This window comes from Phacochoerus africanus, chromosome 1, assembly GCF_016906955.1.
Source record: "Phacochoerus africanus isolate WHEZ1 chromosome 1, ROS_Pafr_v1, whole genome shotgun sequence".
In the NCBI taxonomy this organism is placed as follows: Eukaryota; Metazoa; Chordata; class Mammalia; order Artiodactyla; family Suidae; genus Phacochoerus; species Phacochoerus africanus.
The window spans coordinates 114097598-114113790 of NC_062544.1; the positions used below are offsets into that span (position 1 = coordinate 114097598).

Here is a 16193-nt window from a genome sequence, read left to right on the forward strand (position 1 = left end):
CATTCTTTTTCTCATATTATCTTCCATCACAAATGATTAGATATAGTTCCCTGTGCTATACAGCAGGATCTTATTGGTTATCCACTCCAGATGCTATAGTTTGCACCTACTAACCTCAAACCACATTGAATTCAGTCTCCTCTAATCTAAAATAGTTCTTAGAGAATTATCTTACATTTATGGTGTAAAAAAAAAAAAGATTTTGGGGATTGTGTTTGAACGGAACTCCTTAATGTAATTCACTTCTTCCACATTTTAGCAGCTATTAATAGGTTTGGTCATCTAAGGGGGTGTGTTAGCTAAGGGAGGGGCAGTATCTAATAGATGATGGTTAGACTCTATATGTATTTTGAATTGCTTAGATCACTGAATGATACTTCTTGGTTCTGCTGTTGTTGTTTTTTTTTTGTCTAATTCCATAATCATTTTTTATTATCCACTGAAAATATGGAAAGCAGTGTTGGAAACAGATTTGGTTTATTTGTGGTTGTTTTCTTCTTTTGTGATTTAAGGGGGTGAACCCACTATGGATTCCCACTTAACAAATCCATATGTCATTTAATTACTAATATAAGTCAGCTGGAAATGTGACATTTGGTAGTTTAAAGGTACAGGTACAGAGTTCCCTTGTGACGCAGCAGATTAAAGATCCGGTATTGTCACAGCAGTTGCTCAGGTCGTAGCTGTGTCATAGTTTCAGTCCCTGGCCTGGGAACTTCCACATGCCATAGGAGCAACCAAAAAAAAAAAAAGGTACAGGTACCAGCTGCATTGAAATAAATGCCACAATTTATTTTTCTATATAAGAAGTCAAGAAATAATTGAGCTTTATACTTTCCTTTGTACTTTGCAGATGTAAGTTTTTCCTGTGATTTATCATTTTTTTTAATTCTTTTTTTTTCTTTTTTTTTCTTTTTGCCTTTTCTAGGGCCACTCCCATGGCATATGGAGGTTCCTGGGCTAGGGGTCTAATTTGAGCTGCAGCCACCGGCCTACTCCAGAGCCACAGCAACTTGGGATCTGAGCCGCATCTGCAACTTACACCACAGCTTACGGCAACGCCAGATCCTTAACCCATTGAGCAACTCCAGGGATTGAACCTGCAACCTCATGGTTCCTAGTCTGATTCGTTAACCACTGTGCCACGATGGGAACTCCGATTTGTCATTTAAATCCTTGTGGGCACTGGGATGTTTTCCAGCTTCAATAACCAATTATCTGATTCTGTAGATATTAACTGGGTGTCCAGCAACTCATTTCTTTCTTTCTCTTTTTTTTTTTTTTGTCTTTTTGCTATTTCTTTGGCCGCTCCGGTGGCATATGGAGGTTCCCAGGCTAGGGGTTGAGTCGGAACTGTAGCCGCCAGCCTACACCAGAGCCACAGCAACGCAGGATCCAAGCCGCGTCTGCAACCTACACCACAGCTCACGGCAACGCCGGATCGTTAACCCACTGAGCAAGGGCAGGGACCGAACCCGCAACCTCATGGTTCCTAGTCGGATTCGTTAACCACTGCACCACAACGGGAACTCCCAGCAACTCATTTCTGATACTGATTACTCAGAGTTAGTGCAGACTCTACAGGATAAGGCCACAGTCCCGGAGTTCCCATTGTGGCTCAGGGGGTTAAGAATTCAACTAGTATACATGAGGATGCAGGTTCGATCCCTGGCCTCGCTCAGTAGGTTGAGGATCCTGTGTTGCCTCCAGCTGTTGCATAGGTCTCAGATGCATCTCGGATATGGTGTTGTTATGGCTGTGGCGTAGGCTGGCAGCTGCGGCTCTGAATTGACCACTAGCCTGGCAACTTCCATATGCCACAAGTACAGCCCTAACAACAACAACAACAACAAAAAAAGGACTGAATGTCACAAGACTGTCCCTCCTTCAGATGCCCATCTTGAATCCTTGACTACCTATACTTCTGACTAACTGACTATAAATCAGAGATTCACATGAGCCTCTCTTGAGGCTCAAATATTTGTAAGAATGACTTAAAGAACTTAGGAACATACTTATATTTATTGGCTTATTTTATTTATTGTATTTATTTATTTTTGGCCGCACCTGTTGGATGGAAGTTCCTGGGCCAGGGATTAAATCCCAGCTGCAGCCTCAGCCTATGCCATAGCTGTAGCAATGCTGGATCCTTAACTCATTTCACTGGGCTGGGGATGTAACTTGTGCCTCCACAGTGACCCAAGCCACTGCAGTTGGATTCTTTACCCACTGCTCCACAGCAAGATCTACTTTACTGGTATATTTTAAAGGATACAACTCAAGAGCAGCCAAATGGAAGAGATGCATAGAGCAAAGTATGGGGTGGGGGGTTGTTGTGGAGCTTCAAAGCCCTTTCCAGGTGCCACCCTCCCTGCACCTTGATGTGTTCATTGACCCCAAAGCCCTCTGAAATTCAAGGTTCAGGACTTTTTATTTATAGAGTTTAATCTCCAGCTTCCTGCCTGTATCTTGGAGCTTGGTGGGTAGGCCTGAAAGTTCCAAGCTTCTAGTCATTTGGTCTTACTGGTGACCAGTCCCATTTTGAGGCTTTCTGGGGACTCCACCCTAATTCACTTCATTAACATGAATTCAGGTCTGGTCAATAGGGGCTTGATTTGAATAACTAAAAGACAGTCCTATTACTTAGACAATTCCAAGGGTTTGGGGAGCTCTGTGCCAGGGACCAGGGGCAAAGACCAAATATATTTTTGTATTGTACCACAGGTACCATAAGGGCTCTACCCCAACTAGCATTACCATTCATTTTAGAATTGTGAGAAGCAGAGCCAGAAGAGCTTACCTATGTTGTTAAGGAGCTAAGGGGCACAGAGTGCCTGAGTGACTGACAAAGCCAAAAGAAGAACTTGAGTAACCATAGAAGTACAAGTATATATGAGTATATATTGTAAAATAGTATCCATTAGAACTTTTATTTATAGTAAATAACAATTCAGGAAAAATCATAGTATATAACCTTTATACTATGTAGGTATAGCTATTTTAGAAGAAATGATTATTGAAAATCTAAAGTGATCAGCATCATCTCAGAATATCCGTGGCTATTTGTATTATAGAAGGATTTATGTAAGGGGACCCTGCTATAGTTTTATTTTTAAAAGCTTTGATTTGTTGAAATGTTACTTACATAGAGCTTTTCAGGATTGTGTCTGGTGGGTAGGTTAACTAGATACAGAAAAGTCTTTACAAAAGTTCATGCTGAATATTTCCAGGGCTATGAAGGATAAATCATCCCTTCTGGGTTTGCAGGCACCCAGACTGAGCTCCATGGCTTCATGGTAGATAGAACTCCTAGTGGAGGGAGGAGCTTAGAGGATTTGAAGAAGAGATTGGTAAGAGGAATGAAGATGATCATGGTGGGGGAGTAAGAGGGATGGCAAGCTGAGCCCGATTTGGCTTCTCTCCAAGCCTCTTCACTCTCACCATCTAGTGATAAGCCTGACCTGCCTTTAGGCTGATCTGGACTCAGAGCTGGCTTAGCCTCTAGGAAGCTTAGGGAAAGTGGTCCATCCATGTAAAGTGGGCCCTTATCTCTGTAATCCCCATTTTAAGAATTTAGAGCTGTGTGGAAAGAGATACAGGGTTCACAGTTTGAATGGTAACATTTTTTTTTAGCCAGATTTGCTTTTATTCTTGCCTTATCTTCTGTATTTAGAGATTCAAGGATGCTTCTTTTTTTTTTTTTTTTAAACCATCTTCAGATTACATAGATTTGTTTTAACATTATGTGAGGTGTGGGGCGAGTGGTGGGGGGCGATTTTTTTCAGAGCCCAGATCTCTGGGGAGCAGTGGCTATGTCACACAGGCTTCTTATAGCCAAAGCTGTCATCCCTGCTTAAGCTCAAGTCTTCCTAGCTCAATTGTTTGTTCTCTCTCTCTCTCCTCCCTGTCTCTCCCCTTTCCCCTCCCATCCTCTCCTTTACTCCCTCACTCCCTCCTTTTTTTTTTTTTTTTTCAGCTGACTCCATGGGAATGAAATGAATCTTTCATTTGTTCCCCTCAGCAGTGGCCTTCTAGAGCTTTACTCCTACTTATTCAAAACTCCTGGGACTGACTCTGCAGGGATGTACTACTACTCAGTGACCTCTTGGATGAAGGGCCTAAGCCAGAGGAATTTTTTGAGGGTGAGGGAGGTGGGGTACAGAAGGAACTTCAGCCCTTGGCCATTTTAAAGGCAATGTGGATAGCAGAAATTCAGTGGTAAAAGTGAAAATTTGACTTTGCAAATGTAGTTTTAACTTCAGTCATTGAGAAAGTTTGCCCTTGATGGTTATTTACATTTATAAAATAACCTGTGTGTATATCATTTATGTATCAGCTTAAATTTGTAGTTTTTAAAATTTGAATGTAGTATGGAACTGTTCAAATGTTTTATGATGACCATGTAATGCAGTCCTCTGCTTGCTACATTTTTAAAATGCCAAGTTTTCTTTCTTTGTGATATCTGAAAATCTGGGGGGAAGGGCCACAGATCTTAGAGTCTTGTTATCTTAGGATAGCAATTCTCAAACTTTTTGGTCTTAGGATCCTTTTATACTATTAAAAATTATTGAAGACTCCAAAGAGCTTTGCGTGTATGGGATATATTGGTCAATATTTGCTGCATTAGAAATTAAAACTGAAACAACAACAACAACAACAAAGACAAAAGACAAAAAAAAAAAAAAAAGGAGTTCCCGTCGTGGCGCAGTGGTTAACGAATCCGACTAGGAACCATGAGGTTGCAGGTTTGGTCCCTGGCCTTGCTCAGTGGGTTAACGATCCGGCGTTGCCGTGAGCTGTGGTGTAGGTTGCAGACGCGGCTCGGATCCCGTGTTGCTGTGGCTCTGGCGTAGGCCAGTGGCTACAGCTCCGATTCAACCCCTAGCCTGGGAACCTCCATATGCCGCGGGAGCGGCCCAAGAAATAGCGACAAAGACAAAAGACAAAAAAAAAAAGAAATTAAAACTGAGAAATAAAGATATTAATTCATTAAAAATAATAAAATAATTATGTTAACATAAATAACTTTTTAAATGAAAAATAAATATATTTTCCAAAACAAAAAAATTGGAAGAGTAGAATTGCTTTATACATTTGAAAATTTGAAAATGAGTTAAGTAGAGACAGCTGGATTCTCAGATCTGGTTCTGCATTTAGTCTCTTGTGACATTGTTTTGTTATTGACATATTGTTGAAGTACATGAAGAATATAATTAGAAAAGGGAGGAGTGTTTTAACATCCTTTTCAGATAAGTGTGGGTATTCTTTGGTACTATACCAAAACTCTAGTGATAGTTTCTTCAAGGTTAATTGTTATATAGATTTTGATAGAATATCCAGGAACTTTTTGTTTCTCTTACATTAAAATCCATTGGTCTATCTTGCACTTTGAATGGCTCTTAACCCATGCGTGATTTTGACTTTTTGCTCCCTCAGAAGGGTCTTGAGTCCCTGCTATTGTGCAGTGGGTTAAGGATCAGGCATTTTCTCTGCATTGGGAGCTGGGCTGCTGCTGCAGCTCAGATTTGATCAGCTCAGATTTGATCTCTGGCCTGGAACTCTCATATGCCGTGGTGCAGCTGAAAAAGGATAAAGAAAAGGGTCTTGAGGACCCCCAGGTATTCCTGATCACCTTTTAAGAACTGCTGTCTAGAATCTGGAAGAGGGGAGTTCCCATTGTGGCACAGTGGAAATGAATCCAACTAGTAACCATGAGGATGAGTGTTCGATCCCTGGCCTTGTTTAGTGGGTTAAGGATCCAGCATTGCCGTGAGCTGTGATGTAGGTCACAGATGTGGCTTGGATCCTGAGTTACTGTGGCTGTGGCATAGCTGCAGCTGCAGCTCCAATTTGACCCCTAGCCTGGGAACTTCCATGCTGTAGATTCAGCTTCTAAAAGCAAAAAAGTAATAAGAAAAAAAAAAGAATTTGGAAGGGATTGTGAAGATGAAATCCGGAGGAAGCTGAGGGAGACCTGATATGCTGAAGGCGATGTAGCTAGCTTCCCATAGAGCTGTAACTAGAATTTAGGTTTCTTGACTGATTTCTTTAAATGTGGCTCCAGTGCCTCTGCGGTACTGGGTTTCTGGGCCTGGCCTCACTGCATTGCCTTTTGGGAGAGTTATCTCTTGTAGCCCTGCTCCTTGGAGTCTTGAATGTGTTGGTTCACCCTTCCTTCCTTTTCTCAAGTTCCTAATTCCCAAAATTCTCATTAGATTTCCAGATAAAATATTTTGAGCTCTGTCAGTTTAGCTATGTGGCTGCTTCATGTGTATTAAATGTATTAAGTAACTGAAAGACAATCAAAAGGCATTTGGGCTACATGGAAGTTTGAAGTACACAGTCAGGTCTTTATCTTGCATTGGGAAGATGAAATTACTTTAGAGATCCACAGTCAATCTCTCACAGCAGACTCGAAGAATCTTGTGGGTACCCAGTGAGTAGTACATATGAACTGAACTTTTTTTTCCTCTTTGAATTATGTAAATTATTTGACTAATGGGTTTCTTTGAAGAGGTGTTGCTTAGTTTTGGGCTGAATGTTTTCTTGCTCTTAAAACATTCCTCCCCTTGTAAATTAGCATAAATGCACAATTTTATTTATAAAACTTTTTTTTTTTGGCCACACCAAAGGCATGTGGAAATTTTCCAGCTAGGAATCAAACCCATGGCACAGCAGCAACCCAAGCCACTGCAATGACAATGCTGTATCCTTAACCTGCTGCTTCACAAAAGAACTTCAGTGGTTTTTTAATATTCTTTTTTTTCTTTTTAGGGCCACACCCTTGGCATATGGAAGTTCCCAGGCTAGGGGTCGAATAGGAGCTGCAGCTGCTGGCCTACACCACAGCCACAGAAACTCAGGATCCCAGCCACGTCTGTGACCTACACCACAGCTCACAGCAATGCCAGATCCTTGACCCCCTGATCAAGGCCAGGTATCAAACCTGCATCCTCATGGATACTAGTCAAATTCGTTTCTGCTGTACTGCAATGGGAACAACCTGTTATGTTCTTAATGGACAAAAGGTGTGCATGCCACTCACTGTTGGATTTCTTTGAGATCATTTGAGTAAATTTAATATTATTCAAGGTCGCCAAAATTAATGAGAACATGGCAATTTGGGATGAATTATTTTATTTCAAAGATGGGATCAGGATGCTGCTAAGGTGCACAAGGGCATCTCTGAAATTGTACCACATGCCCTGCATTGGTGAGCAGTATGTGCTTGCTTTTTTTTGATTTCAGGGTGAACTCTCCACACATGGTCTGCTTTGTGAACAAAGGCTTTGTATGTGTGTATGTTTGTATGTGTCTCTGTGTGTTTATTTCCCCCTGTATATCCCCACCAGGGTATGTCCAGCATGATTAGTTCTGTTGATTCTTGGCCAGACAACACACTACAGACAGGTGTCATTGTCTTTGAATTCAGCAGGGCAGAAGAATCTTTTCCTTTACTCTTAAGATTGCCGTGAGGGGATCAGCTTGGGATTGGCTGTGTGTTTCTTCATAATTACAACCTCTTTTTAGCAAAACCAATATATTAAAATATAGACATTAACACCTTACTTACGGATTGAATATTTGCCTTTCAGAGTGGTTCTCTTTGGAATTCCTTTAAATAGCTAGTTCTCCAGTTTCATTAAAATAGAATTTGATTCCCAGAATTTGCTTTGTAGAAATAGAGTTCCCTCTTAAGGTGCAGCACATCCATAGTCACTCTCCTCATTTCTCTGTGTCTTAGAGGCAGGGCTTCTCTTAACTGGAGGTTGAAGCAGTGTTTCACATGGGATGAAGAACAAATGAGGAGGTGCATTTTTTTTCCTTATCCATGTTTTTCTCATGTCCGTCTAACAGTTCTACTAAGAGCTGATTTCTTGAAGCAGGGTTGCCTTCCCTTCTGGGAGGCTGTGCCCATATGGAAGTGTCTATGGGGGTGGGGTGGAGCCCCTCAAAGACCAAGTATAATTGACTGTGCTGCTGCCCCCCAAGATCAGCTTTTCCCCTGCCATTTTTCCACTTGTGGCTTTTTCGAAGGTGATCAGTAGCAGCAAAACCTGCCCTTTATGTAGTTAATATGGTTCTAAAGAGCTGAGAAAAAATTTCATTTTGTTATCTCTGTAAAGAAATTTAGTGGCTCCTAGAAGAGAGGAAAAGAGAAAAACAATATTTGATGGGACTTAAGAAATCAACCACTTTCCAGTTTCTTCTCTATTATGGGCATCTGGTCTATGTACTATTTTAAAGTGTACTCTGTTTTTTTTTTTTTTTTTTTTGTCTTTTTGCTATTTCTTGGGCCGCTCCTGTGGCATATGGAGATTCCCAGGCCAGGGGTCCAGTCGGAGCTGTAGCCACCAGCCTACACCAGAGCCATAGCAACGCGGGATCCGAGCCGCGTCTGCGACCTACACCACAGCTCACGGCAACGCCGGATCGTTAACCCACTGAGCAAGGGCAGGGACCGAATCCACAACGTTATGGTTCCTAGTCGGATTTGTTAACCACTGCGCCACGACGACGGGAACTCCTGTACTCTGTTTTTGTTTGTTTTTTATCTTTTTTTTTTTTTTAGGGCCGCACTCACAGCATATGGAAGTTCTCAGGCAAGGTGTCAAATCAGAGCTTTATCCGCTGGGCTACACCAGAGCCATAGCAATGCAGGATCCTAGCCGTGCCTGCAGCCTACATGACAGCTCATGGCAGTGCTGGATCCCCTACCCACTGATCGAGGCCAGGGATCGAACCCACGTTCTCATGGATACTAGTCAAATTTGTTTCTGCTGCACCACAATGGGAGCTCCCTGGACCACTGTCTTTCATATTCTAATAATATGTATGATTCTTAAATGTATAAGTTATATTTGCTTCTGCCTGTCTGAATTTGTTTTGAAGATGTCTGTTAACTGGGAATTGACAGGAGGACTTTTGTTGTTAATTGCTTACATCTAAGTGATTGCTATTCTTCCACCACCACACAATTTCTTCTCTAAAATGATTGGCATTCATTTATGTAAATGTACTTGCTAATTAAAAATTGTTCCTAAAAGCCACTTCAGGGAGTTCCCATTTGGCTCAGCAGTTACGAACTCGACTAGTATCCATGAGGACTTGGGTTCTAGTCCAATGGCCTCACTCAGTGGGTTAAGGATCCAGTGTTGCCGTGGGCTGTGGTGTAGACGTGGCTCGGATCTGGTGTTGCTGTGTCTGTGGTGTAGGCCAGCAGCTACAGCTTTGATTCGACCCCTAGCCTGGGAACTTCCATATACCGCAGGTACAGCTCTAAAAAGACCAAAAAGAAAAAAAAAAGCCACTTCATAGTCTGCCAAGCACACTGTAAATAAAATAGTTGTTTCAAGCAGTCTAGGATAAACTGGGATTTTGCTGATTGTGAACACTGACTTCCAAATACAGAGTAGTTGCTGATTAATGATCATTATACTAATGTTTAGAAATAAATTTCACTTCTAAACCTGCTAATATTTAATTGTGTTACTACTTTCTTTCTAAAACCTAATGAACTAAAAGCATAATGAAACCAAAAACACCTCTGACTCAACCCAGCCAAAAGCCAGATTGGAACTTGAACCTGTGGTGGGTTTTTTTTTTTTTTTTTTGCTTTTCAGGGTCATACCGGCAGCATATGGAGGTTCCCAGGCTAGGGATTGAATCAGAATTACAGCTGCCAGCTTACACCACAGCCACAGCAACACAGGATCTGAGCTGTGTCAGAGACCTACACCACAGCTCATGGCAACACCAGATCCTTAACCCACTGAGTGAGGCCAGGGATCAAACCCACAACCTCATGGTTCCTAGTCAGATCCATTTCCGCTGTGCCACAATGGGAACTCCCATGGTTTTTTTGTTGTTGTTGTTTTTTGTTTTGTTTTTGTCTTTTTGCCTTTTCCAGCGCCACTCCTGCGGCATATGGAGGTTCCCAGGCTAGGGGTCGAATGGGAGCTGTAGTCACTGGCCTACGCCAGAGCCACAGCAAGGCGGGATCCAAGCCATGTCTGCAACCTATACCACAGCTCACAGCAACGCTGGATCCTTAACCCACTGAGCAAGGGCAGGGACCGAACCCGCAACCTCATGGTTCCTAGTCGGATATGTTAACCACTGTGCCACGACGGGAACTCCCCCATGGTTTTTTAATTAGAATCATTCACCTGGTGTCTGGACTTACTGAGGTTCAGGTTCTTTGTGTCTCAGTGCAGAAGGAATCCAGCGAGAGACACAGTGTTAGGCAAGAAATAGATTTATTAAGTTAGGATGCTTGTGAGAGATACAGATGGCAAGCAAAGAAACTCTGCCCTGGGGAGTAGGTTGGCTACATTTTTATAAATTCAAGGAAAGTGGATTCCTTCTTCCTCTTCCTTTGTATGGAGTAGACGTTCAGACTCATATCATTAGCTCCTCCTTCACATCCAGTAAGAGAGTATTTGACCCTTTGAGGTCAAACTAGAATTGTCATGATGCTTATTCAGATCAGCAGAAGGATGGTAGCATATGCCAAAATATGTTGAATCCCCTCAGGTTTCTGTATAATGAGGGTCTCCTACTTTGGAATGTTATCTTTCCTTTAAATTCCAGTCCGTAGTCCTAAGGATCATTATCTTGCTGAACTTGATTGCAGGCCTTTTTTTATCTATCACTTAATGACTTGAGGCATATCTCATGCTTTTATTTATGGTTTTATAGTTAAGCAAGCCTGCTTCATTCTGATGGCTTTCTTGAGGGATTATTAACTTATAGTGGTCTCCCAAAATTTCCTAGGTTTCCCTCTCTATCTATGATCCTCTATTAGGACTTGGACAACTACCTGCTTAACTATCCTACTTGATCCCCATCAGTAGGATTCCCTCAGAGATTTGCAATCTGCTTTGTCAGTGAATGGTTGCTCAGCTTTAGGTATATGAATGTGTATTTGAGGATCACTTTTCTTCCCTGTACCTTAATGACCTTTGTAAATGTTTTTGGAAGTGTATTATTAATGCACAGATTTAAATTTTGTTACTAAATCATTTCACAGTTGTTCTTTGATTTAGTTGCCTTGAGAGGCTGAGTATATGACCCATCAGGACACATTCATAATCGTTGTGGGTTTTTAACCAAGCAGTCTTAAATTCTAGTTTTCCAAAACTCTAAAGGATCCAGAGTGCTTTGTTTTGTTTCTGTTTCTGTTTGAGAGAACATAGAAGTTCTGTTTCAAATTGTGTTTAGACCTTAATAAGATATTTCAATTCTGGAATAGTATTTGTGTTGAATAATTAGAGACTTGGGTTTCCCTGGTTTTTTTTTTGGGTGGGGGAGAAATGGGAGGAATTTTAGGATGACCTGGTTCTTCTTTTTTTTTTTTTTTTTAATGATTTTTTTCCCATTATAGCTGGTTTACAGTGTTCTGTCAATTTTCTACTGTACAGAAAAGTGATCCAGCCACACATACATACATACATTCTTTTTTCTCACATTATCATACTCCATCATAAGTGACTAGATATAGTTCCCAGTGCTACACAGCAGGATCTCATTGCTTATCCATTCCATGACCTGATTCTTGATGTGGTTATTGATAGCAACTTGTCTTAAAGATTATTTATCTTTGCCCCCTTCCTCTACATTTTATTGTAAAAAAAAATATGAAATATACCAAAAAATTGAAAGAATTGGTGAATCTAAATGTTAATATTTTGTTATATTTGCTTTATTATAGAGCAGTCCATCTAGCTTTATCTTATTTTTTCTTTCCTCTCAAGAAGAAATGATCTTGCTGATAGTAAAGTGGAGAGGAAGAGAGACAGATGTGTGTAGTGCCTGACACAGAGTAGACATAATAGAGCAGGTTAGCAAGAGAGGGAGTAAATGTGATTGAATTAATGATTTGAATAGGACATGCTTCTAGCTCCAGGATACAAAGAAACAATTCCCAGCTAAATCCCTGCCTAGGGCCCTCTGTTGGGTCAGGAGGTGAGAAACCAAAGTAGGCAAACCACTTTGCCTAGTCGGTCATAGGAAGCCTTCAGTGAAGATCAGCTTGGTCAGCATGGCTACTGGCATTCAGAAGAGGGAATAGGATCCCAGAAGACTAGGGCAGTTGACAAAGGCTCCTTGGAAGAAATGGAGCTGAAAGTGGGCCAAGAGGTAGGGCAGAGCCTGAGAGCAGAGATGTTGGCAAAGGGCAGGGCAGATTCTGAGCCACAAGGAACCTGAGGCCTGAGACTTCTTCCTACATGCTTGGGAGGTATGACAGTGTGATGAGCAGTCAGTTGCCTAGAAGCCCTTTATTTAGTTGATTGGAGAATAGACCATTTTCCTTGTAGTGCTCCACGTCAGGGTCCACTCCTTTTTCCCTGAGCACTCCCAATTACTTCCACTCCAGGGCCACCTTTGCTACTTACTCTGCATTGACACAGTCCTTCCAAATGATGTCTGTTTGGCTCCCTCTTGCTTTTGGTCTCTGCTCCCCCTGCCCCCATATAAAAGAGTAGCTCCTTGTGGCACACACCAGTCTCCTAGCACCCTCTAGCATGCTTTTTTCTGCTTCCTACTGTGCCCCCAAAGCCTGTGATTATATATATATATATATATGTATATGTATATATATAATTATAGAAATATAAATATTATTGTATTTGTATAATAGTCATATGACCTACTAGGCAAAGTAATTTGCCTTCTTTGGTTTATTGACCCAACAGCAAGCCTCTAGGGCAGGATTTATGTAGAGAGGGGGAGTGTTAGTTGGTACTCAGGAAACATGCATGAAGGAATGAACAAATGGTAATTCTGAGGTGTATAGTGTGTTTGGTCAAGAAAATTTCTTAAAGTGACCATACAAGTAGCTAAGAGAAACTTGAGCTGGGCAGAGTCACCAAAATATGTCTAGGACCAGCACACTTGTGGAAAAGATTGAATTTGGGTTTGGTTAGCTGACCTGCTTAGAAAAGCTTCATAAAATTCATCCTTGATATTTTCTCTTTGAAAACTTCATGCTTCTAAGTGAATCTTTGAATGATTCTAATGTCTTTTGTCCTCTTCCTAGGACCTCTGCTGTGGACCATGAGACGGTAATGTCCACTGAGGACCTCTGGGAGCCATGTCAGACGAATCCGCCTCAGGGAGCGATCCAGACCTGGACCCAGACGTGGAGCTGGAGGATGCGGAAGAGGAGGAGGAGGAGGAGGAGGAGGTGGCAGTGGAGGAGCATGGCAGGGATGATGAGGAAGACCTGCTGGATGGTGAGTAACTCCAGTGAGTGACAGAGGTTGCCTTATCTTTCTTCTAATAGAATTTTTGGTGAGAGGGCTTGGTGTTTGCAGTTGGATTTCTTACGTGATCCATCGTGAGAAGGCAAATACTGGGAACATAGCAACAGTGAACTCATATACTCTTCTCCAGGAAGTGGATTGCTGTTCCTCTACATAAGCCTGTCTTTAGCATTCAGCTCGTCTTTGATGATGTGCAGAGTTAGGTCCACAGATTTGAGAGTGGAGCATATACTTGTTTAAGTTGTGGAGGCAGTTAGTGGCAGAGCCCCTGTGGTGAGTCTTTATGTGTGGTTATGGACCCATCAGGTGGCCAGAGGTAGGTCTGGGGGTAACTGTGAGTGGTCTGTGAGTTTCCTAAATTACATTCATAATTCTGCTTCGGTGGACATGAGGAAATTATCTAGGTAGAGATTCTTAGATAGGTTCACAACTCCAGAAATCTTATTGCCTCTTCTGCAGTGCTGCTCTGCCTTCCAGCCAGTTCCAGTGACTATAAATTGCTCCTACTGGAAGAGAACTGCCCTTCTATAGCTGTTAGACCTCTTCTGGACTCCTATTTGGTTTGCTTGGCTCACTCTTCCTTTACTCCTACTTGTTGACGTGTCATTGGACTTTTTTTTTTCATCTTTTGTCCAGTGTTATGTCATCTGGCCAGCCACAGAGCTTCTCACTTAATTCTAGCCTTTCACAGGATAGGATTTAGTTGTTTGTAAGCTTTCTGTTGACTTAGGAATAAAATTTTTGTCTTTTGTTGTTGTTGTTTGGCTGTACCAATAGCAGACAGAAGTTTGATTGAACCTGAGCCAATAGGGGTGACAAAGCCAAATTCTTAAACTGCTAAGCTACCAGGGAACTCTAATTTTTGTCTTTTTATAAAAATTTTATACCTGAACATTGTAGTAGATCATACTTGCTTGGATCTGCTGGTAACCTAGGAAGACGTGCTCCTACCATTCTCCAGATCGTAAGAGAATGAACATCTGTCTTCTTTCTTGCTGATGTTACTATCTTCAGTTCTTATTCATCGTAACAGCCGCCATATGGTTCAATAATAAATTTTCTGTCATTTATACTGTCTAGAAGTCTCTACTGCATTTCCAGTTCACCGCTGACACTTTTTCCCCTCTGACATTATCTTTTATTATCCACTGCTACCCTGTTCACTTGGAATCTCCCCACAGCTAGTTCTGTAGTTCCTGTCGATAAAGTAGAATGAGTGGAAATAATGATGTAAGGGTATACCATCAGACTGTCTTGTTTGCCTCTCATGGTTCTTAAGATGGCATTAGAGTCCCTAGGTTTTCAGACTCCCCTAGAACTCTCATCAAGTTTAGATTGAGTTTTAGATGCTGCTGGTGAGTATGATGGATATATACACACTGTCTTCCCTCTTGGCTTCTTATAATCCTTTGCTCCTTGTTACATTTTTATTTTTTATTTGTTTATTTATTTACTTTTTAGGGCCACACATGCAGCATATGGACATTCCCAGGCTAGGGGTCGAATCAGAGTTGCTGGCCTATGCCATAGCCACAGCAACACAGGATCCAAGCTGTGTCTGCAGCCTACACCACAGCTCACAGCAACACTAGATCCTTCACCCACTGAGCAAGGCCAGGGATCCATCCTGCATCCTCATGGATACTAGTCAGGTTCGTTAGAACTGAGCCACAATAGAACTCCTCCTTGTCAGGTTTTTAGAAGTGGGTGGCAAGAATTTAATTGTGATTGGTCTCAGAATAGTATAGCTATATACAATTGGAGGGTTTTTTTTTTTTTTTGTCTTTTTGCCTTTTCTATGGCCGCTTCCCGCGGCATATGGAGGTTCCCAGGCCAGGGGTCTAATTGGAGCTGTAGCCACCAGCCTACGCCAGAGCCATAGCAACTTGGGATCCGAGCTGTGTCTGCAACCTACACCACAGCTCACGGCAACGCCGGATCCTTAACCCGTTGAGCAAGGCCAGGGATTGAATCCGCAACCTCATGGTTCCTAGTCGGATTCGTTAACCACTGCACCACCACGGGAACTCCACAATTGGAGTTTTTTAAAAAGATATTTATACAGTCCTTGATGAAATAACTTTTTAAAAATTTGAAATGATTTATTTTTATTGCTTGTGAATTTCAGAGTGCTAAAAAAAAGTTTCCCATAGGTACTGCCTCCTTCTCTTGCTCTCTTAGGGTGTCCAACCTCTTAGAATTTGATTTAAATACCATTATTATATTTCACTCTAGTGTTAGATTCTACACTACCTCCCCACCTTTGCCCCCCTGAAATAAAGGTGATACTTCTGTTACTTATGGCAACTCTGCCACTGATTCAGTTCTTACAGCTTTCTTGGTCCTCTTATCTTGAACACTCTCTGCAGTTTTGCTCAAACGTCCAAGTCCTGCCTATGTCTTCAGTCTTGCCTTTGCTGCCTTGGCCTGCTGGTTTTCTCACAGTTGTGATGGTAGAGGAGCCAGCTATTCTAAAATTAGGAATAGCTATGAATAGTCTAGTCTTAGCTGATACAGTGTGATGTGCCCCTTTTGTTTTCTTAGAATAGTGGTTCTCAACCTGGGATGATTTTGCTTCCCAGCGGATAATTTACAACGTCTGAAGACATTTTTGGTTGTCATGACTCCTGGGAAGTGGAGTGGGGACAATTGCTTCTGGCATCCTGTGGGTAGAAACCAACGATCCTGCCAAACATCTTACTTTGCATAGGACAACTTCCTCCTATACACATTTATCTGGCCCAAAATGTTATTAGTAGTGCTGAGGTTGACATACCTTTTCAAAAAGGAAACTTTCTATTTGAAGTTTTATCTCTATTGGATAACATTACTTCACTTGTATAGTGCTTCCTTATAGTTTACACAAACATCTGAACAATCTTTTTTTTTTTTGCTTTTTAGGGCTGCATTTGCGGCATATGGAGG

The 16193-nt window shown here is 41.7% G+C and overlaps 1 protein-coding gene across 3 annotated transcripts in view; it reads left to right on the plus strand.

Annotated features, from left to right (window-relative positions):
- Window positions 1-16193, plus strand: part of RAD54L2 (RAD54 like 2) — a 106671-nt gene that overhangs the window by 30236 nt on the left and 60242 nt on the right. For all 3 annotated transcript variants that reach the window (XM_047775566.1, XM_047775557.1, XM_047775576.1), the window contains one exon: window positions 13043-13238. In XM_047775566.1, coding sequence (XP_047631522.1) covers window positions 13097-13238 — 142 coding nt within the window. In that variant the 5' untranslated portion in view covers window positions 13043-13096. The remainder of the gene's footprint in view (window positions 1-13042; window positions 13239-16193) is intronic.